Raw genomic sequence first — 24,379 nt, 5'->3', positions numbered from 1 at the left:
AAATTCTTCAGATTTCATGAAATCTTTTACTCTTGTTTTGTTTTTTGTCTTAATAATTAGCAAAAATATAATGTTCCTCAGCAATGCGTGAAAAACTTGTTTAAAAACAAACGAAAAGCATTAATTTACTAGCAATGTTGTTAAACACCTGCAAATATTCACAATATTCGCAAATATTCGTTAAATGAACAAGGGTAATACGATTGAATGCATGCACGGGCATTTAAGCACAAATATATTTATATACTTTTTAACTGCACCCAATTGCTTATCTAAATACCTTTCGTTGGACGTGTGACCCTAATAAAGTTAGACGCATGTGCAAAATATTCGGATTCAAAAAAAAAAAAAAAATTACAATTAAAAACAAGAAAAAAAGATGGATAAAATACAAAACGCGACCACGAATTGCATTAGTATATGTATGTGATTGAATTCATTTTCATAGGAAATTGTTCAAATAATGAATGCACCGTTGTGCTGATGTCACTGTCATCCACAATATATTATTTTTTGCCAAAATATAAATAAATAAAATACCTTTGAAAAATGAATTCAAGTTATTTGTTTGTTTGTTTGTTTGTTTGTAGCTTCGAAAAAACATACATAAATTTAATTATCGATAAAATTTTACACATCAACGCAATATACTTAAAATTGAAAGATATAAACAAATGTTCGTTCGCCTTAGGTTATTGAACTATGGATTCATTCGACTGCATAAGTACTGCATAGGATCAATTTTTTTGTACCCATCACCGAAGTATGAGGATTCTCGGTCACCGTCAAATACTGAATCGATTTAAACCGATGACTGTCTGACCGACTGTCCGTCTGTGTAATGTGTGTGTTGTAAAGATTTCTCTGAAGGTTCAACTTCGAATTTGGCACACACTTTAGAAATTCTTGCAGGCAAGGGTAGTATTGAAAATAGACCAAATCGATCGAAGGACATGCCTACAGTACCACGTAATGCCTCTGTTCTTCAAAAAAATTGGCTTTTTGCTCATTACTCATAAATTATACATTACAAATAAATCATCAAAAATTTGAAGGGCGGGAGCACCCCTACAAAAATCGGCCACGCCTACCCATCCTTAGAGAGTATTAAAATTAAATTTTTCTTCTCACTACATGTAAAAGGCCCAAGAAACAAGCTTCAAAAAACCAACGATGTAATTATATAAATTCTCGCCCAGTTCCAAATTCGGAATGCACCTGACCATGTCCACGTGTGTTCGTCCATCCACCAAACTGGGCACATTCTACGGTGCGCAAAAAACAAGGAAGGAAGAAGAATTAGCTGAAAAGAACGTTAGGCCTAACTTCGAAATCTTCCAAGCACCTATAATAAGTGTACAGTGCTTCAAGAAAAAACTTAACGGGTTTAAGTTTTTTCAACGATGCTTTGTGATAATAGCAACAAGAGCTGCGAACAAATTCTGGTGCAGTCTATCAGCGAACTATTCTATCTAACACGCCGCGTTATTTTGGCAATCGCCGGCTTATTAGGCTTGACGACGTCGGTCGAACAGTTCTCTCTTACAGGAGGTGGCCCGTTTTCACAGTAAATACAATTGAACATGGCGTGAGGTATTCGACATGTATAACCAAGAAAAATAATTTCATGGGGAACTTGTTTTTAATTTGACATTACACGGAGTGACAAAGGTCACTAGCCAATGGGTCTTAGAAATCAATCAGCTTTCATCTGTAAAGTGTGCAACGCTGAAGCAATCGTTACGAACTCGGATTAATTTGCAACAGGAAGAGGGACATAATACACTTCTCTTAAATTATACAAACCATTGTAAAGCTCGAGGTGGTGGACAATCGAAAATGAATCGTTTTATAACACATAGTAAATGCGTTTGGTAGACACTGTTAAATGTTATATATCGCAAGAGAGCATTGAAGCGGACCGCATACATGCTAAATTAGTGTAACACCTCAGATATAGCAATGTCCGCCTGATTAGTTGTCTTTGCTGTTTATTAAAAGTAGCATTAAAAAATCTACCCATAGATGGTGATATCTGTACTTAGAGTAGCAATCGTAAAATATTCGGAAAAAAAAATTTGTGGAAGTCATTAGAAAGATCCCTGGCTAGCTAATTGGACAGCAAAACGATGTCAATCAGTTTATTTATAATTAAGTTTTTTTTGCGCAAAATAGCAAATCATATAATCAAGTAGTGCGTTGTTTATTTAGCAAACAAAAAAACTACAAAGCCAAATTTCTATACTTTGGGGAAATTTTTATCTCCTGTCAATGGTGTGGTTTATGTAGTCAAGCGTAAAACACCTAGAAAACACGCCAGAACGTGTGCTTAGCTTATATTGCATTGCAAGCGTATCCCTTGACATGTTTGGCCCATCTCCAGTACGGTACCAAGGTGCGTAGAAAAGCCAGTAGAACGGACAGATGGACATACTTGAATCGATTTAGAATTGGATTAAAAATATCAAATTGCTTTATGGAGTCGCTGAAGCTTACGTCTGAGTGTTGCAAACGTTGATTGATAGATAATTTGATCAAAAAAAAAAAGAAACGAAGAATCGTGTTTTTCAAGAAACACTAAATCAATCTGTTCACAGGGCTCGAAATTCTTACGTGAAACTTTTCTTTCTATAAAAGCAAACAGTCTTTGTACAGAATTTGTTGTACATAATACGATCCGTTTTATTTTAGAAAATTCATTTGTTAAAATTTCAGCGAATTGAAGAAGCGATATAATTCGGTATAATTCGCTTGCTGCATTACTTGATAGTTATGGGTAGTAGTAGTAGTAGTAGTAGTAGTAGTAGTGAAAAGCCTTTATACAAAAATCAAAATTGCAATAAATCATAAAAATATCTAATGCTTGAGTGCTGCCATTCAGTATGGGCTACTCTTAGCAGTGCATATAGATAGAAGCAGAGCAAATTATTCTAATAATGATTTGCCACATTTAACGTTACTAGTCGCTTTACAAAAACAAATCAATATATATATATCAGTATTATTATTTGTACAATGAAGTTACAGTTTCTAGATCTTTTTCTGTTTTTTTTTTTTTTTTTTTTTGTCTATTTTTTTGCACAAGTATTATTAAAACAGTTATAATGCATGTACACAAATACACTCACTGACATTATTTGCTTGAATTCGTATATTTTAATAGATTTTACACATAGTCATGCCTTTATATTATTTGAAAAAAAAAAGAAAAAAAACATCTTTCAAAAACAACTTGGCAAACTTTTAATATCGTTTCTACCGTACGTACATAAATATAAAGTGTATCTCTATTCCCACATATATGATACATGCAATTCACATGCAATCACAGTTTTACTATAGCATATTAAACTAAATCTTTTCGATTGTTACAATCACTTCGTCTTCTTCTTCTTCTTCATCGTTCTTCGCTTTTATGCACATTTGCATTCATTCAATTGCGGATGCGCAACACATTATGTATCCGCTAACAAATAGCGTTTGTTTTCACAATATTTATTATGTATTATGAATTCATGTTACTGAGTGACTGACTCTCTGGAGCTTATATATATATATATATATATATATATTTTTTTTTTTTTATTTACAAATGTTATTTAAAATCTTGATTTATTGCATTAAGAAACCAAGAAAAAAAAAAACAATTAAATTTTGTTCACGAATTTTTAAATTTTATTCCAAAGAAGAAGGCTGAGGACTATTACTCTACTACCAATCTTATCTTGATTGAAGGTTGCAGCAACAAGAATTGGCATCGTCTTTGGACAATTCCACTTCTACTTATTCTAACATAATATTTATGCTATTTATTTAGCTGCATTTACTTTAGCTGTATAACTATCTGCTGGAATTTATTTTCAACTGATGTTAACCTTCACTCTCTACGAACTTGCACAATATTACACTTAAGAGTAAAATATTGATTTGATGTAATGTTTTTATGTATACGTATATGTATGTATGCGAGGTCTATGGGAAAGTTTTGGCCACAATTTTCGACACGTAAGCACATGGCGTTATTTGGTGCATGTTCTGTCTCTCTATTTGCATCGTTTAATGTATACATACTGACCTAGGAAATTAACTAAAACAAAGATGATTTACACTTAAGACTAAGTGTGAAGCGCTAGTGTACCCATGGCTACGGATAAAGTTCATTTACGCCCCTAGTTCCTTGTACGAATTTCAACAAGAAAGAAATGCTATAGAAGCATCTAGAAATTGTTTGAAAGTGTTTGGTGAAAATACACCGTCTGATAGGACACGAAGATGATGATTCGAAAAATTTGAGACAGACAATTTCGATCTTTTCTGACAAACGACGATGTTATTAAGCAAATTTCCTCTGACAACATAACATCAGAGATCGCAGAAAGGCTTAATTCAGCTCAGCAAAGCATTTCGTCGGACCACATTCGAAAGATAAGATTGGTGATTTGTATTTCGTTTTATTCCAAATAAAAACGGGCAGAACTTTCCAGCAAACCTCATATTAAATAAATAAATAAATAAATGTATATATATATGTAAAATCTCTCCAACTTGCTGCTGGGTCAGAGGTTAAATAAGGCAAGTTTTCTCTGCAAAATTCACGTTAGAATTCGTAAGTTCACTCTAGCGCCAATAGGTTGTTCTTGTAATATTCCGAGCAACATCGAACGAATACCTTACAAAATTGCAAATCAATTAATTTTACTTATAATGCACAGAAATGTTAATAATATTGAAAGTATTAATGTCTTCGATAAAATTATGATCGCAACTTGTTGGCTACGTGTGTTCTACCCTCGAATTAGATATATTGGTGTTTCTATTAGTAGTTGGGATGAAATGAAATTGTGGCCTCTTGAGAATATCACTATTTTGCAAATTTTAGTTTTCTAAATCTTTAAGATCTAGAATAGCACTAATTAAATAATAACACGGATGCTCGTCCACAATCGGTTACTTAGTCGAGCTTTCAATTTAATTCACATTTTTGCCTTATTTCACACTTATTTTCTTTATCTTAACTATAAATGTCAATATATGCAAAGCATCTAACTGCTGCTGACTATACTTAAAGCTATCATTTTGCATTAAATATTAAGGAAAAAAGCAAAAAAAAAAAAAAACAAACAACTTCAAGTGCTGCATTAATGTCTTACACTTAGTTATCGCAACTCAAGATCATGTTTAAATGCACAAAGATAATTCAATTATAATAAACAGATTTGAATAAATTTCTTTAAAGCCTTTTGTTTGTTATAACACACACACTGTGTCATATAATAAAACTTGATTACCTTTAGTGAGAGTAACATCTTCGAGACATTATTTATTTTTATTTTTTGTTTATTGTTATTTTTTTATTTTTTCTCTAAACTCATCAATTATTTCATGGCTTTTTAATCATTAAAAGGCCTCACCTTAAATATTTTATAACATTTTAAGATAATAATAATAAAAATGCCGTTTTTTCTATACTTAGATATCTACAATAACATCATGCAGACCACATATATATATATATACATATATACACATATATATACATTTCATTAACATTAATATTATCTTAAAGTTTCATCATTATGTTAGAATCGATTCACTACCGCACTCAAGTACGATTAAAATTAATTGTAATTATTTATCTTGGCAAAGTAGTCTTTAAACAGATTTTTATAACCGCCAACGAGATGGTTTGGAGTTATATGATTGTTGTGATTTTGTAAAAATCTTTATAAAAAACAAAAGCAAGCCTTCAGAAACCTTCTAAAATCGTGTGTGTTCTTGATCAGCTATTGTTTGTCCGTGTGCCTGCATGTGTAAAGTATAATGCAAACGTATTATAAAACATCAAGGCATTATGCTATTTATCTCATATGTGGGCTCTCTGAAGGCGCACTCCTTATATTTAAGTTCAATTACGAATGATTATAAGCATTTCCCTTCTTTTTATACCCCATGTTTTCTTATTGTGAGAAGAGGTATTTAACTATGCGTAAATGTATGCAACATTTTGAATAGCTTCAACGATCGTATTTGATCCAAAGAGAATTCTGATTGGAAATGAATTCGTACAGATACTTTTTACAACCCAACCGATCCCCGTTTAAAGCTGCAAAAATTGCAGTTTTTAATAACCTAGAAAAACAAGTATTGTCTGTCATAAAAAAGAACGAGACAATTTCCTATATTCCTACCAAAATTTATCTCCTATATGGAAACTCTAGTCTAATTTTTAGTAACTTACGTAGAAGATTGATCTAAAATACGGATCTATTATCTTAATGCATTTTACTAAGTTTGGATAATTTTTGGAACGTCCGTCCACATAACGATACTTGTGATCTAATTTTGAATGAATTATGACTTAAATCAGGGATAAACAATTAAGAAGATTATATTCGGCTGAAGCCACAAACATTAAAATGTTTAGCTCGCCAAGCTTTTGTTTATTATCACTAAAAAATGAATGAAAAAAAACTTATCTTTCATGTTTCGTATTATTAAAAAAATTTAATCCACCATGTCGTGACGCTAATGAATGCACTTAGCTTTTCGCATTCTGTTCTTCAAGTCCTTTCATGTGATGCCCATATCAAAAGGATTGTGACCAAAAATGCCCATCATAATTAATTCGGAATTGACACACTTATCTGGTCGCCTTCTATTGTCCGAACTCTTTTATTTAAAAAAAGAAATCTATCAGTTCAAGGTGTCCACCATACTTATTTTAGAATTCACGTATTTTTAGGCAGTTATCTTAATTTAAAGTAATAGTTTTGAACATTTTCGCCTTATTTACTATACGATTAGTAAACACATAACCTCAAAAAAGTGAAGAAAAAACAAAATACACATAAATAGTAGGATTTGCCGTACAATGATTGTGGAAAAATACCATTCTTCTCTCTTTCATAATTTGCAAGTAGTAAACAAATCTTGGAAATTTTTATTTAGAGAATTTGAGTTACTTCCAATGTCCTCCGACCAATTTGCCCCATTTTGAATACCAAACAGCTTGCATAAATTTCTGCCATATTTGAAATGGATCTCCTCGACCGAGAGAGTGAGAGAAACATATAAAACACCCGGACGGACAGACATGGATCAATCAATTCAGAATTCACTTCATAGAGTTTTTGAAGTTTCCCGGACCCCTTGTGGGTATAACAATAAATTATTCTTTACTGGACGGTCTACCCTTTGCCTTGGAATCGGTTTTAAAGAACACATAAAGTTAATATACTCGTAAGAATTTGTTAGCTGCGTTTCTTTTTCGTAAACCTACAATTGCAAAAATTCTCAGGAATCGTACGATTACAAGCTTAAAAAAAAAGAGAGAGAGAGAGAGACAGAGAGAATAAGTAAACTTACAGATTGCGGCAGATCTTCATCAACTGGACCTGTGCACATTTAAGAAAAATGGCTTAAGTTTTGAAAACACATAACTTTCTCACTCATTGTGGGCAAAAAAAATTTTTAATCTCCACACGAACGAAATAAAATTCAAAAATAATAAAGCCGCCATTAAATAATTGTCTCCAGATTATATAAAATATTTAAAACATACAACTCGACCCACACACAATTGTTGTAAAGTAAAGTCATTTCAAGTAAAACTCTGCATCATACTTAGTTTGTGGCCGAAAATGTTTTGTTAAATGTTTTTAAATCCATTCAATACCTTGCAAAAGTTTAACTAAATATCCCACAAATCGTGTGAAACTTAATCCGAATCAAAGAGCATTTGTGCTTCTCTACTCACTCCAACTCTTTAAGCTTGACGTTCGGTAACGGTATTTGAAATCCTTACTTATTAAAATATATATTTACTATTTTTTAATGTTAGTAATTTTTTTTTTTTTTTTTTTTTTTCTTTTTTTTGTCTAACTTACCGGTAATTAAAAGAAATCCAACAATGATAAACAATATCGTAGATATCCTCGGTAGCATTTTGTTTAATAAAAAATTTGTTTTTTTTTGTTTTGTTTTTTTTCTGCTAATTTATTAACTTCCCGAAGGCAATTAACCCAGTATGCTATATAAAGCTGGATGTGTTGTAATTAAAAATAAAAAAAAAAAAAACAAAAAAAAAAAATTGCCTTAATGTGTGTGCGTAAAAGAGGAAAAATTCAACATAAAATATATTTTCTTTCACAATTAAGTTAACGTCTAATAATAAAGACTATTGTATTAATGTAAAATTTTTCTTTAGAAATGAAAAAAAGCAAAATGCACACACCGCCGATAGTCAACATAAGGAATTATGCAATAAAACTTAAAAATGAGTCTGCGGAAAACTAAAAACAAGTAATTCAACAACAACAATAACAACAACAACGGCAAAGAAAAACAGTTTAATGTTGTCAAAGGCTAGAAACGTTAGATATTTTCAAGCCGAAATTGTTTTAGTCAATTGAGGCGGCGACTACACTGGCTCTCAAATCAGGTATTGTTGTCGTCTATTTTTTTTATTTTCTTTTTTTTTTGGATAAGATGTGTATGTGCCCATAATAGTCAAAATACCGCTTAATCATGATTCTCACACATTGTCGGTCTCTGAATTGAACGCTGTGTTCAGCGCGCAGAGTACGAGAGTACGAGAGAGAGAGCGAGAGCGAGAGCGAGATGAAGAGAAAGAAATGTTGTAGTTTAACCGAAAGCTGATGATATTCAGTGATTCTTTTAACGCGCGTCACCTCTCACTACTGTATATTTTGCCGATAATTTGGGAAGTTGCTCAAAATCGCTGATACTACGCATACGTATTTATAGATGTCATAGGTACTTGAGCTTAAACCGGTTATGTAGACTATTTTATCGTTTTGATTTTACTTCTTTTTTTTTTGTTTTATTTTGTAATTTTTTGGAAATTTTTTTTTTCATTCGATATATATTTTCTTATTTATTCGCGCCGATTGGTGAATATTTAATCGAAATGACCTTTTATATATATATATATATAGTTTAATACGTTTGTGGGCACTTTCAATTCAAGTTCTCATTAACAAGGTTATAATATTTCTCTGGTAGAAAATTAAAATAAGATAAAAAAAATTATGTTTTATTTTTCAAATTTTTAATTAAAAAAAAAAAAGTATTTTCTCACGCACATGCATACACTTCTACCTATAAGATAATTGCACTTTAATCAATTTGAAGGTATTACATCATTTTGAATTATACTGGATATATTGGTACATATATATATATATATATATATATATAATTTTTCGTTTTTTTTTTTTTTTTTTTTTTTTATAATTAAGTTTTTAAAAAAATAATGTTTATTTTTTTTTTGCTAGAGCATTTAACTTTTTTTTATTAGTTAAAAAAAAAAAACAAAAAAAAAAAAAAAAAAACTTCTTTTTTGATTTGTGTCGTTTTAAACTTGTTGTTGATTGCAAAGCATAAAGTTGCTGCTGCTACCTTCAAGTCAGCAGCGGTTAGAGATGCTGTAATATTCTCAAATCGATTTCAATGGAAACCGAAACGAAAACTCGATTAGTTTAAGATATTTGTAAATCTCTTTTACACGTAAAATTCTCTCTCTCGACTGACTGACTATATTTGTTTAATTTGTTTCAATCATTTGCTTTTCTCTATCTTCTTCGAAAAATTAAGAAAATCCGCGAAAATATTCACATGCCTTACATTCCGTTATTTACTTTAAAGGTTTATAGTGCTCAACAGTCCGATACATACTGATTGCAGTGATTTTCTTGATTTTTGTAATTCGTAAACTTTTTCATAAACAAAAAAAAAAAAAAAAAAAAAAAAAATTTTTTTTTTTTTATACAACACACAGTCAGTTAAATAAAAACATGTTGTGTTTTGCTCATACAATAAGAAAACGTAAACTTCAAGTTTGTTTCTTAAGTCTTTCGTTGTGCTTAGTTAAAGTTTTTGTTGTTTTCTTCATTTATCGACTCATTTGTTATTTGTTGCTTGTTTGTCTCAAAATTTTTGTTATGATTTTTTTGTTTTGTTTTGCTATTGTTTTCTCCTTTATATACTAAAAGTCGTGCCTCCAAAATCTTTTACTTACTTTACTTTAAAGTAAAAAAAAAAAAAAAAAAACAAAAGAAAGTAAAAAAGAAAATATATCAAAGTAAAATATAAATGTAATGAAATGAAAATTAGGTCGAAATGAAAACTGATCACCTTAGTAATTAAAAAGTGAAAAAAAGAAAAGGAAGAAGAAGAAGAAGAGAAATTCATAAGTTTTTCACGACTTATACTTATACACGTGAAAGAGCAATATTCATTTGAATTGTCTCTGTTACATCATACTTTACAATCAATTTAAGTTCAAGACATAAGACGTCACGAATCAAATTTTCATTGCACGTAACATTTGTTAAACTTTCATCGGAATCGATTTAACTCCACCCGTTATGTGTACTCCTAAACTATATATATATCAATCATAAGCGAAATTTATCTGTACATCTACTTACGCACAATCAGCGAAAATGTTCAATGTCCTCTGTTAACCATGCTAGATAGTATTTCGGCCATTAATTTATTAAGAAAATTTACTATACCTTACGCGGATATAATGCGGAATGTGTGTGCGTGCATTTATTTCATTATGGTAATAATCAAGTAAACAGCGTCATGTTTATGCTTGGGCAATATTGCTATATATTTTATATTACTATCATACGAAACGTTTAACATTTTGTATTAGCTTTACCCGATATATGCTATATATGGTATTCAGCATGAGAGTATTAATAGATTACGTTTAAAACTTTTGTCAGCAGATTGAAACTTAAACAATATTAGGTCATTTTTCTTTATGACATTCAACCATCGGTCCGGAGAGCAAGGCGAAACACTTAAGTGCCAGCACAAGCAGCTTAGTTACCAAACTCAAATCCTTCGGATTAGCAATTGTTTGCATTGATGGGGAGCATATATTTCCCAAATATCGCCCTAATCTTTGCAATGATGGGATCGCCTCAAAAAAGCTACTGTTTGCTTGTCGCGGCATTCATAAATTGAAAGCAGTCTGCAGCTGTTGATGGGCAATACTTGGAATACAATATGTTTTCTTAACATTTTCATATCCGTTTTCATAAGTCCGGGTTCATATTTACATATTTAATAAAGTCAAAAATTACAATATAATTAACTAAAATAATATCAAAGTTAAATTTTAATCTTCAGTCATCTTGAAAGTTATAAACACATTATTCCAACATCTTCGTCATATTCTTAATTAAAATGATTGTGTGCATAATTAAAAATAATCACTGATGATTAACATTAATTTAAAAGCACTTGTGAGAAATATTTTTGTCGACTTTACAGATATAAGATAGTTATATACAAAAGACTGCACAGAACGCGCAGAATCAATGCAAGTTTTGTTTGATTTTCAGATTAACCTTCGAAGTTTCATTCAATTAAAAAAAATTTTGTGAAAATTAATTTAAAAAAATTCATGACTATTTTTTTTATATATAAGAACATAAAAAACAAGTTGACGTCATATATAAATATGCCGAAGACGAATTGTTGAATAACTTACGACAATCAACTCATTGTACCACGAGATCCTATTAGTACTGAAGCGTAGGAAATTTTTTAACAAGACTTTGATCCCTTACATTTAGAAGAAAGCTTTCTGGTTACCTAACTAATTCTCATAGAATTGCTTGTGGTATTCATAGTCAAACAATCTTTGCGGTCATAGTGTAATGAACTTCCTTACAGCTAATCTACTAATCCTTCTGATCCACTTATTAGCTCTATGTACATGCATGTGATCTGTACATTCAAAGAAAAGCTAGAGCTTACGATTAAGCTTGAGATTCTTGGCAAATGCGAAATTCAATTACATTGTGAAGGTAGAATTAACAAAAAAAAAAAAACCCGATAGATATGATGTTTTTTATTTACAAAAAGGCCTGTTGCGTGTATCCATTGCTCTCTCTCTCGTTGTTCTTAAGTTCTCAATTTTTGAATTTTCGAATAACTTATTCCACTTTCGGTAGGACGAAGAGAGATTTTCTGTTACACACCATAATTTAGCTGAAGGATGGGTAGCTTCATTGGAAATATGAAAAAAATCAGTAAAGTTTATTGAATGGTAGGTGTCCGACAAAATATCGAAATACAAAAGAGGGCTTCTAAGTTCTATTGAACTCAAGTCTATCTCTGCTTACTCAAATTCTACGCTCTAATGGCTCGTTTAGGAATTCTAGATAATTCCTCATAATCATCGGACATAGAGTCACCCTGATTAGAATTTCGGAGCAATTATTCTATTCAAGGAATATTCACACTTTAATATGCTGTTTCTGGTTACTGCGAAGTGTGCCAAGCCGTCTCATTGTTCTGCTTCTTTTTTTTTAATTAAAAGTATTTTATAGGCAGATTGGTGTTCTCTTCGTAAAATACATTACATTAATTATATCCACCACTGAAGGACCAGGGTGCACTCATTTTGTTTTATATCATAATGTATAGAAAAGAAGCCAACCCAAAAAGAAGCTTCAGAAACCCTATAAAGTGTATATATATTCTCGATCAACGTGACCTCCTGGTGTCTGTCAACGTGACCTTTTGGTGTCTGAAGTTAGTTATTGGCACTGTCCTGGTCGCAAAAATGAAGACTTTGACTTCAAATTTCGTAGAAAGATTGCAAGTTTTTATATGCAGGTTGGATATAAAAACTGAGCCAAACTCGTCGGAGCAGAAGCCCGCAGTTGAGCACAAACTGAAGGCCACTTTCTCTTTTTCTATCAAAAATTTGTGATTTTTTTGCTCGTTACTCAGAAATCATAAATGTTAGAAGGCTGATAGGACCCTCTACGCTTTATGAGCAAAAATGGGAAAAATCGGCCATGCCCACATTCTTGTTTTCATTTTTTTTTTTTTCATTTTTTTTTTTTTTTTTTTTTTATGCTTAAGGCAAAGAACTATTTTGTACATTTGTCAAATGAAGATATATTATCTGCCTAACAATGGGTTAATTCTAAAACGAATATTATAGGCAACGCGGATTGGTGGATTAATTTTTTCTCAATAATACCAGCGTGTTATGGGTATCAAATAAAAGGATTTTTAAGACTAGAATGCGAAAAGCATAGTGATGGGTACGCGAAATTCGTTAATCGCTGCATATTACTTTCTTACTTGTTTTTTCATTTATTTTTTTATCACTTTTCTTATTTAGTATTTTAGTTTTGGAAATTTGTTTTTTTTTTTTTCATTTTTTGTATAGCCAATGATGTTCTTATTGGTTTTTCCCAATTATGAGGTTGAAGACATTTTATTTTAACAAATCTTACTTGTACGGATTTGCCATCACAAGGTCATACTCTTCACCAGTTTGGTGCCTCTGCTTTTGACGTAAATTCGCTGTGAAACGCTATATAGTATTATTATTATTATTATTATTTCAAAAGCATGAGAATTCTTTTTTTTTTTTTTTTTTTTTTTTTTTTTTTTTTTTTTTTTTTTTTTTGTATTTTTCGTCACAGCATGATGAGCTTTGCAACGTTTAATTTATGTTAAGCTATACTTCTCAGTAAAGTAAGCAAAACCATTACAGTTCAGTTAACATCTCGAAAAAAAATGAAATTTAAAAACAAAAAAAAAAACAATACCAACCAAGAATTGATCAAACTGTGAAGAATATTGTGTAAATTTTATACAAAATTATAAATATCGAAAGCGTATGCTGTTCTTACATACAGTTTCATGACTATTTGACATAAAGTACATTAAGATGAAAATTCGTGCTTAACGAATCAAGGTTTTAAAAAATCAATCTGATTACTTTACGAAAATTTTCAATTTCAAATTCATTGAGACTATATAATTATATTTGCAGTTTGAATGAATGGTAAGAACATATTTCGATAAAATTATCAAACGAATTGAATTGAATATTGTAGACCTGGTTGGCCCACTATTACGGCAAAGTAAATAAAAATGCTTCAAGGAGATGCATAAAATATCTGTGTGGTTCTCATCGGTTCGTATGAAATTCGACTCGAATATATATGAATTTTGCTAATTCTCTTTTTACACGATAGACATATATGTTCGCAAAAAAAATGTTCGTGTAAAAAAAGATAATGATTAAATTGGAAAAATAGTAGATTGATACCAGATCTAAAAAAGCAACTGAAAAGTGCAATAAACAATATTGAGAAATTCTTATCAGAATTTATTTACAAATTTATTTCATGCTTACGCATATTAATTCATTAAACTAAATTAAAGTGCATATAAAATACATTACGTCTTTACTCTTTTTATCAATTCGTTGTAAAAAAAATATAAAGCGAAGTTACAATGCATATGTGTGAAAAAATTCATTAAAAAAAAAAAACTTCAATATTTTTAAAAAAAATTCATAGAATATTGAAAATCATGTTAAAATAAAATAATTCGTGTAAAAAGAGAATAATTTTTTCTTTAAACAAATTTCGTGTAAAACGAGAATTGCTTTTTCATTTTAACTCGTGCTAAACCAAATTTTTCGTAAAAAGAGAGTTATTATTATTTTGTCGTTTTAACTCGAATTAAAATAAATTTCGTGTAAAAAGAGAATTAAGTATTTTGCATTTATCGAAGAAACAAATAAGTGGGCGAAGAAAGGCATATATAAATTTCGATTAAAAAAGTTGTAGAAAATGATGACAAGAATTTTAATTAATATATGTTGAGCCAATTTTTCCCAAATAAAAAATTATCAGAATACATGCAAGCATCTATTAAAATAAAATTGTAGTCTTTTCAACTAAATAATTAATATTTGTTTTGATGAGACTTTGCGCTTATATCCGTAACCAATTATCGTTAACATTATAATTTTTTTTTTTTTTTTAATTTAAGGAAATCAAATCAATGGAAATCCAATTGGAAGAATACGCCACAAAAACTACGGAAGACATTTCTAATTATTTTCTATTTTTACACGGTGTTCTGCAGAACGAGGAGAAACGGATTGCCGATAAATTTAAGAAATCGTGCAATGAACCTCAACAGATGTTGACAAAAACATTCCGCAAATTGGCTGAATCTCAAGAAGTTTTAAACGTGAGTTCATTTCATATTAAAGTAAATTGATAGTCGACTATTGATTCATTCATTCATTAATTGATTCACAATTCTTTGTCAGTGAATAATTATCATATATGTCGATCCATTTGTAATATTTAGAAAATAGCATCGAAGATATATTATTGTGTACGAGAAAGTTATGTACATTTCTGCCCACGAGGGAAGGGGGGGATATGTTTCAGGCAATGTGACGATGATTGTAAGATAAAAGCAAATCCACGATTGCTATAAAATTGATTGAAGAAACGTGTAAAAATAATAAGCGTTTATTTGGCATTTGAAAAAAAAACAAAATCAAGCCATATAAAACATAAGTCCGCCTTTCATTTTCACTTTTGCTAAGAAATTGCTTACTTCGAAATTGAGCCGATAGTCTTAGTTGGTAATGTTCGTGCTGCTTTTAGGCTTGGAATTTATTTCCTTGGTCTAAATGAATTGTAATAAAAATTGCGTAAATTGAAAATGAGTGAATTTTATACCCATCACGAGACTCAAGAAGTGGAAGTAAAGTAGGATCACAACTCAATTCGTAATATGATTAATTGCCTACTAAAATGGAACCATTGTCTTGACTTATTACAAGATTCTTGTTCGCGGTAAGAATTGACACCATAACGGTGAAAATTGATCTAATCCTTCGATGAGTTAGGATCTAATTTGTTTTTTTTTCTCCCATCATCAAAGTATGGGCGGTATTCTCATTCTTTCTCTGTCAAAACGTTTGCAATGCCCAAAAAGGAAGCACCAGAGGCCCCCCAAAGTGCATATATTCTTGAACAGCATCAAATTCTAAATCGATTTAAACATGTCCGTCTGTCCGTTTGTGCAATATCTGTTATCAACTTCTTATGGCTGTAAAAATGAAATAAAATTTGGCAAAAATATTGAAAGTTCTTGCACATAGGTTGGTACTAAAACTGATCCAAATTGGGCGCAGGACACGCCCATAGCACCATGTCAACTGGGAAAACCTCTGTTTTTCAAAAGGTAAAAAATTGATTTTCTTACTCATTACTCCTAAACTATATCAGATAAATGTACAAAAGCTTGAATGTATATTCTATGGGTGATACTGTAGTACCTGTACTAAAATCGAAAATATCGACCACACCCAGCGAATATAGTGCACCAAAATTTATTTCTTCGTTAAAAGGTGCAGGAACGAGCTTCAAAAACTCCATAAAGTACATTAATTCTTGGAAGTTTCTAAAATTTGAAATGCATCTAAACATGGCCGTCTATTCATCTGTCCACTTGTGTTAAACACGCCTACAACGCCAATATTTTTTTTTTTTTTGAAAATAGAAAAAATCAGCCACGGCTACTGCAAAATTTAGTTCTCTTTTAAGATAACTGTGATGGGTATAAAACATTCGGTCACGGCTGAATGTAATTTTCTTACAAACTTTGTTTTGTTTTTTGTTCTTTTTTTATAATCGGAACGAAAATGAGTGTTTGGTTTTTTCGTAACTTCAAAAATAGGAATATTGCAGTTTGTGAAACGTGCATTTCCAGCCGCTAAATTATTTTAATAAAATCACCTATACGTGCATTCTTTTCTTTATATAGAGCATGCGTACAAATTTAGAAGAGTACCACGAAAAGCCACCATTTGATGTAAATTTGCGTACCGTTGTTTATATTTGCAATAAACAATTAGAAAAAATCCCTTGCCGTTTACAAGTTACCAAGATACAAGATAATCCTTTCAGGTGGGTTCAATCTAAACCATTCTTAATTTTTAAGAAAAATTTTAAATTTATTTAAACTTTAAATGAAAATTTATTATTAAAAAGGGAGTTTGGTTTGTTAATGATCGAAGATGACTACTAACGAAGACAACGACATATATTGTTATTCTTGACTGGTATCAATAAGAAAATCAATTGAAATGTCTTTGTCTATCCGTCTATCCATCTGTCCGTTTGTTAAAATCGCATTTTTTGTCTACCCTTCTATCCATCTGTCCGTTTGTTAAAATCGCATTTAAAATTATTTCGCAACTTGTCTTTTGATTCTCATTAGATTTTAGAGTAACATGGGTTTGACGAGATATAACTTAAAATATGCAATATAGTAGTGTTGGGGGTGGGTATTAAGTATTAATTCATTCAAGAATCGAACATAACTTCATAACTTCATTGAAGTAATTTTCTTTTCTAATATACTTCAGATTTGATATAAAGAAAACCACTTTCGAAGATTTACAACAATATTATAATTACTCTTATACGGATCCAAAAATATCTATTAAACTTGGTGTTTTCCGTGAAGACACCAATTCCATATTAAAGTCATCTATGCTTTTTGATAAAAACGTAATCGCACAATATTCTCAAAAAGACTGTACTACTACTGCTACTACTACTACTACTACTACTACAAAGAAGAAAAATAAAAATCATAAAAGAAATAAACAGATGAAATCATCGAACAGTAATAGTATTTCTGATAGTACGGATTCGTTAAGAGAGGACAGCGGATCTGGAACATCCATTTTAGATGACGTAAAGATCGCATCTTTTGTAGCAGAAAACTCAATGGAACATCATATCAATGTTCGACTTACACATATTCAATCACCGAATCATTTTTATATACAAGATATTAATGAATCGCAAAAGATACGTGAACTTTCGGAAGCCTTCTCCCTACTGTTCCCTAAGAACGTGCCAAAAACAATAAAAGAGGGTAACCTTTATATGGCTTACAATCAGAAGGATAAACAATGGTATCGGGGTATACTTAAGAAAATATTTCCTAACGACATTTACAGATTATTTCTAGTGGATTACGGTATGCATTTAAATGTACCTAAAGAAAGGTACGTAGTAAGGTCGAGTGAAAGAGTTTTAAATTAAATTAACTTTTGATCGACTTTTATTTTACTTAATAATATCTCTGTGCATAGACTTTGCCAAATGAAACCTCATCACATAAACATTCCATTTGCGGCCATACGTTGTGCCATCTATAACATCATGCCAGCAAACAAAAGATGGACGAAAGCAGCGGATCAATTATTAATGGAAATTACAAAAAAGTAAGTTAATCCCCTACGTGGAATAATAGGATAAACAAATGAGAAAATTATGATCGCGTTTAACTAACAAAAAAATACCTTTCACATCTTTCGCGTATCTGTTTATGAAACCTAACCTAGGTTATGTCGTAGGCATATTGCTTTAACTAGTAACGCTTCATCGTCATATCACCTTATAATCCCGAAATCATTCATCATTCTGACCTATTTTACAAGATGTCTCTGTTCTATACAGTCCTATTTTTTTTTAACACGTGGCCAAGTATTCTTATGTTTATAGAGGTCTGGAGACCTTAAAATACAGTTAGTCATGCACTTTAAAAAAAAAAAAGTTGCCTCACGAGTGTTCTTTTTTCGCGACCCTCAAGCAGAGGGGACATACCTACATTGTGTTGACCTATTTCGAGAATCCGAAAAGTACCTATGAAAAATGATCTCGAAAACGGAAATCGAAATTGATGCGTAGTTAAAAAAAAAAAAAAAGCAACTAATTAACATACGATTAACATTGTTGTCATTTGAGAAGGGCACAGTTTTCTTGTACAGTATAAGAAAGCACTTATGGAAATGTTTTTTATACCCCATACCACTTGTGTAATATTCACAAGCATTTCAGATCTGTACAGAAACATTTTACCATACCGATCGATTCCGAAACACTTTCCGAATTGATTTAAGCTTGACTGTCTGTCTGTCTGTCTGTCTGTCTGTCTGTCCATCTAGCTGATCATTTTCCACTTCTTCTTATATTCAATCTACGAATCGCAAATGTTTACCACCTTTGCCCCTATTATTGAAAAAAGTGATAGTGTGAAAAAAGTTTCGACGATTAACGCACACACACTCAACATTCGAAAAATATCATTTGTATTGGGCAATTTTTTTAACTCCTTTGCATGTAATCTTTCAAACCGAAGCAAGACAGTAATAAGTAAGTAATTTGACCAATAGTTGTAGTAGTTTACCATAAAAATTAATTGTACCGAATTTGGACTATAAAGGCCTATATTATAGGTCCCAACCCCATGAAAGTGTCCAAACAAACTTTCATTTCCGACACTTTATTATGATTACATTAGTTGATTGTAGTAATAAGATTTTTCAAAAGAAAATTCATTTTGTTCAATTTGTTCCATGTCCGCTCAAATTTTCGGGCCATGAAAATTTCGACTCATGGAAAGTAGGCGTTTTCGTATGTTTTCACAAAAAAATGAAATGAAAAATTTGATGAAATCATGCGGGATACAATAATTAATAATCTCCCTCGACCACCCTTCCGGGTTAAAATATTTTTATTTATTTGTTTTTTTTTTTTTGTTTTTGTTTTGTATATATATAGGGAATAATCTCATATAAGAGAATTTGAAAAAGTGGACTTTCGTATAATAAACAAGTTATTTTAAGCTAATATTTTACTCTGTATGTAAGATGTATTTAATAAAAATCTTTGCAGTGCACCGGCACGTTTGAGTATAATTGAAAAAATTAGTGATCGCAATTTTTTGATTGATTTACACAACGAGCAAACGAAATCGGTACGCGGGTCATTTTTATACACTGGCCTGGGTAAAGATAGGCCAGGATTTTTGAGTTTTAAAATGCAAATAAAGGTTTGTTGACCAACAAGAAGACTTGTATAACTACCTATAATAACTACCTACCGATACCTAATTTTAATTGTAGACAATAAACCCGGACGTTAAAGAAGAAAATGGATTGGCCGTTACCCATTATTTTCGTGCTGGCGAAATATTCAGGGTAGCAATAACTCATATTGAGGGACCTCAAGAATTTTACGTTATCAAGGTTAGTTTTTTTTTTTTTTTTTTCTTTTCTTTTCTTTTCTTTGGAATAAGAAAATTACAATTTCTGTGATATGCACGTTCGTGGCATTTTCGTAGAGCGACTTAATACACGACCAGCGTCAATTTCAAAATGATTTAAATGAATATTACACATCTCAAACAAACAAACACGAGCAACTATACTTGGGCAGCGTGCAAATGTACTGCGTTGTGTGCTTAGAGGAGTTCTGGCATCGTGCCATTATCGAAGAAATTAAAGAAAATGGTATAATTAACTGATAACTAATTACTCGTACATGTCCACTAACGTATTGTACTGTTTTCCCCAGGTTACGTGATGGTACGTTTGGTAGACAAGGGTACACGGCACCTAATTAATTGGCGTCAGGCCTATGTACTTGAGGAGCGTTTTCGTAAAGTTCAGGAATATTGCCTACGTTGCGCCCTAGCCGACATTGAACCATTACAAGAAAATGACTACACATATACCGCGACAGCCATCAAAGACTTTAAACAAATGGCAAACAATCCTAATTTACGTATTGAAATCTGTTCCGTACGTGACGATGATTACAAAGTCGCCTTGCTTGTGAGTAAAAAAAAAATGGACATAAATGTGGGAGTTTCACTGGTGAAAAATAAATATGGTATTTCAACTGGGGAAACGACCCAAGAAACAGAGATTACGACGAGTGTATTGAAAAATCAAACCGCGCCATTTGAACTAATGAATAACGTAAGATCATCGTCGAATTTATTAAATGCTCCTACGAAAACAAGTAGCAGCGACGGTTCGTCGAAAAAAGTGGTAAAGAAAATCGTTAAACGTACACCGGTTATCATTACCCATATTGTTAATCCGGGGGAATTTTACCTTCAACTTGCTTCTCTATCTGAAGGCACAAAGGCTTTTCACCGGCAAATTCAAGAAACTCAAACTCGCAAATATAAATTATGTACCGAGCCTGAGTTCATAAATAAGTGGACTGTAGGCGATGCCTGTATGGTGTACACAAAATTTCAACGTGCATCCGATGCAAATAATTTGCATGAAAATTTTAATCTCTCTTCAAATTTATCGGATTATAATGAGTGGTATCGTGGAATTGTTACCGATATTGTCAATGACTTAGCATCGAAATCCACTTATACGATCTTCTTACGAGATGTTGGCACCACTATACAATCAATTTCTGCTGATCAGTTGTTTCCCATTGATTCATTATTGAATCGAGTATCAAACGCAGTATATCTCTGTCAGTTAGCATGCGTTGAGCCTACAGGCGATAAAAGCTGGTCGCTAACATCCATAGATTGTTTTAAACATTTTACTAAAAAATTCGAATCTCTAGGGGTTACTCTGCAGAGCAAATGTTCATTAGATAAAAAGTCACTGCCAATTGTTTTATGGGGTGTACTCACTGAAACTAGTGATCCCTTGGCACCTTGCATAACAAAGTATACAAATATTAACTACAGCTTAGTTAAAAGCGGTTTAGCTCATCTGGTAGAACCGTTAGATCAAACTCAAGAATTTAATCAATTAGAAGAAATTGAACTTGCGGGAGACGAAATTACATTAGAGCAGTGGTTAAAATCATTTGCGAATAATGCAATGCTAACAGGTACCTATACACAATCCGTTCAATTTCACTCCGCTAGTCGTCATAAATCAATTTTGATTTTTATATTTGTACAGCTATTGAACGTATTGCAGACAATCCTACGCGTAATAGTTGCGATGGTTTTCTCTGTGATAATGCTTCAGAAAAGTATGCATCATGCAATGAATTTTCTTTCGAATATGATGAATTAAGCGATGTACTGACAACGGGACAAACGGTTCCACCTCAAGCCTGGCTGGAATGCCGAAGAATTGAGAAAACTCTTTTCACAGGCTTCCCAACCTATATTGATTACGATTGCATTGTCTATATACACGACTGCGAAGGACATGGAATTTTGGAAAGAATGTGCTTAAAACTTGGCTCCAAGTATGGTAAGATGCCCCCACCGCCAGCGGACTATAAATATGCTATAGGACAGCCAATTGTTGCTGCTTATACCGAAAATGATTTGCATAAAATGTATCGATGTGTAGTCGAAGCATTACCTAATGATTGCGGTCAATGGAGTGTGCGTTATATCGATTACGGCAATGTTGAAACTGTCGCATTTGAATCGATGCGACCGTACGCTCCATATCCCAATCTAAATGCAATAGCCAATCAATTTCGCATTGAGGGTATAAAACCGAAATTCGGTGCGGAGAGATTCCCAACGCTTGCTTTAGATTTTATACATCTTAATACCGTGGCACGTTGGGTTACGGTACGAGTATCGGAAGATGAACTGCATAAGCCAATTCGAATATGTAAAATACGTCATGGTGCTATCGATATAGCACACTATTCCATAGAAGAAGGTCATGCCGATTCCGATCATTCTAGGTCACGCGTCGAATTAAATATAATGAAATCCACTAGACAACGTAATCCCATTCTTTTCGAGCAAAATGTGAACAACGAGTTTGTGGTAAATACGAAATGCACTAAACGAACAAAATTTACTATTTACAATTATTTACAGCGCGGTAGCATGGACAATCGTATGGATGTTACGGGCAAAGATGATAGATCTAGTGAGGATGACGATATGCACGATGATAATACCGAAGACGAATATGAGGGATTAGACGAACTAATTGAACGTTTAGACAATAAAAGAAAGCCAGCATTTGATCAATTTTCGGCTATGACATCATCTCACGCAATAAATCAACAAGATAGCCTTGTAACACTTCAATTACCAAAAAGACGCATGTTTGATGAAAATGGTTATGCGGAACTGTTAAATGAAATGAAAGATTCCGAATTGAATGTTGACTTGGTTGACGATGCATTCTGCGAAGACGGCGATAAAGAAAATAAAATTGATTTGGAAAATGAATTTGATGATGATAGCGACGAAGATGTCGTCTTTTTAGATCACGGTTCCGAAAATGATTATTATTATTGGCAGTCCGCAAAACATGAGGATTTATGTGAACAAGGGCAAGAATATGTAGATGAGCAAGCTTCTTTTTCACATATAGAAAGGGTGAATATATATTTGAAATTCTTTTATCTTTTTTTTTTTTTTTTTTTTTTATATATATATATACATATAAATAACTAATAAAAATTCTAAGGATGCTGGCTCTGAGTTTGAACAATTCAATCCGAATGCTACATCAACGGCTATATCCCATTTTAGCGGTAGCAAATTTTTCAAACAACCGCAATTGCCACAAAGCATGAACAATTTCAATTGCTGTGTTGTATCAATTTTGAAGCCGGCCTTATTCCAAGTTTTTCCTCTTCATCTGGAATATGAATACCGCGAAATGGATATGCAGCGTACGATTAAACGAATGGCCAGGGTCGCACCACCCTTAACAAAATTTAAGCCAAGCACTGTTTGTTTGGCGCGTTACACTAAAGATAAAAGATGGTATCGAGCTGTAATATGCAGATATTCTGCAGATAGTAAATTGGTGGAAGTGCTGTATGTTGATTATCTTAATAGCGAAACGCTCCCAGTGACAGACGTGCGGGAATGCCCTAAGGAATTGTTAATTTTGCCATTGCGTACGTTTCGAGTTCGTTTGCATGATGTTAAACCCAATCCCATGAAGCCGGAAAGCGCAATACGTAGCGCTCTTCACAAATTGTTAAGCAGACGTAAATTATATGCAGTCATTAAAAAGCGGTCTACCCCAGCTCCTCCAAAGTGCAAAGCCCATGTATTTGGCACAACACAAGAAGAAGATTCGGTTGCAATAGATTCTTTACTTCCGCCAAAGAGCGACGTCATGGAAGTTATTTTATATGATTCGGCCGAGTTTGCTTTAAAAGGCGTTACCATCTATGAATCGTTAATACAAGATGATCTCTTTATTCGCATTTAATTACTCAACATTCTCACATGTTATTTCTCATTTCATTTTTCATTTCATTTCGTAATCAGTATATTATTTTAAAAGTAAATGAAAATGAATTAATGGTCTTTTTATTTCGTTCTCTTTCTTAATATATCTTATCTTATCTCTTGGAGAAATTTTGAGTTATTCGTTATAGTATTTCATTGCCACTGAGTTTTTTATTTATAACTGATTCATTATATTTTTATTCACATTTGACTTTTCCCATTTCTTATTTATTAGTTTAATTAATTTTCTTATTCGGACTTAATTTTTTTTTTCTTTTTTTTTTTTTCTCTTTCATTTTTTTTTTTTTTTCTTTTTTTTTCTTTATACACATTCTTATGCACAAGTTTCGTTTAAATAAAAAAAATGGATATTACTAAATAAGTTTTTTGCTTTAAATTCTTGCATTGTAGATATCGCATACATTTGTTTTTTCTAATAATTAAAAAACAAACTTCAAACACCCTATAGATTGTTGGCCGACAA

General features: G+C 31.9%; 2 protein-coding genes across 5 annotated transcripts in view; one reads left to right on the top strand and one right to left on the bottom strand.

Annotated features, from left to right (window-relative positions):
• Positions 1-9,510, bottom strand: part of LOC119635079 — a 28,862-nt gene extending 19,352 nt beyond the window's left edge. Inside the window, exons 1-2 of one of the 3 annotated variants that reach the window (XM_038029640.1) lie at positions 9,421-9,510; positions 7,887-8,039 (exon numbers count right to left, since the gene is read on the bottom strand). In XM_038029640.1, coding sequence (XP_037885568.1) covers positions 7,887-7,944 — 58 coding nt within the window. In that variant the 5' untranslated portion in view covers positions 7,945-8,039; positions 9,421-9,510. Of the gene's footprint in view, positions 1-7,886; positions 9,042-9,104; positions 9,186-9,420 lie in introns of those variants that run through there. The other 2 variants (XM_038029641.1, XM_038029639.1) reach the window with 2 other exon arrangements.
• LOC119635076 overlaps positions 1-24,120 on the top strand; it is a 109,373-nt gene extending 85,253 nt beyond the window's left edge. Inside the window, exons 4-14 of one of the 2 annotated variants that reach the window (XM_038029633.1) lie at positions 14,851-15,054; positions 16,648-16,790; positions 17,252-17,902; positions 17,990-18,121; positions 19,575-19,731; positions 19,805-19,927; positions 20,023-20,191; positions 20,256-21,551; positions 21,626-22,458; positions 22,516-23,025; positions 23,117-24,120. In XM_038029633.1, coding sequence (XP_037885561.1) covers positions 14,851-15,054; positions 16,648-16,790; positions 17,252-17,902; positions 17,990-18,121; positions 19,575-19,731; positions 19,805-19,927; positions 20,023-20,191; positions 20,256-21,551; positions 21,626-22,458; positions 22,516-23,025; positions 23,117-23,875 — 4,977 coding nt within the window. In that variant the 3' untranslated portion in view covers positions 23,876-24,120. Of the gene's footprint in view, positions 1-14,850; positions 15,055-16,647; positions 16,791-17,251; positions 17,903-17,989; positions 18,122-19,574; positions 19,732-19,804; positions 19,928-20,022; positions 20,192-20,255; positions 21,552-21,625; positions 22,462-22,515; positions 23,026-23,116 lie in introns of both variants that reach the window. The other variant, XM_038029632.1, reaches the window with a different exon arrangement.
• Positions 24,121-24,379: the final 259 nt, after the last annotated feature.

This window comes from Glossina fuscipes, unplaced genomic scaffold (genome assembly GCF_014805625.2).
Source record: "Glossina fuscipes isolate IAEA_lab_2018 unplaced genomic scaffold, Yale_Gfus_2 3, whole genome shotgun sequence".
In the NCBI taxonomy this organism is placed as follows: Eukaryota; Metazoa; Arthropoda; class Insecta; order Diptera; family Glossinidae; genus Glossina; species Glossina fuscipes.
The sequence above is the reverse complement of the archived record's forward strand: the minus strand, read 5'-3'. Positions and strand labels throughout refer to the sequence as shown.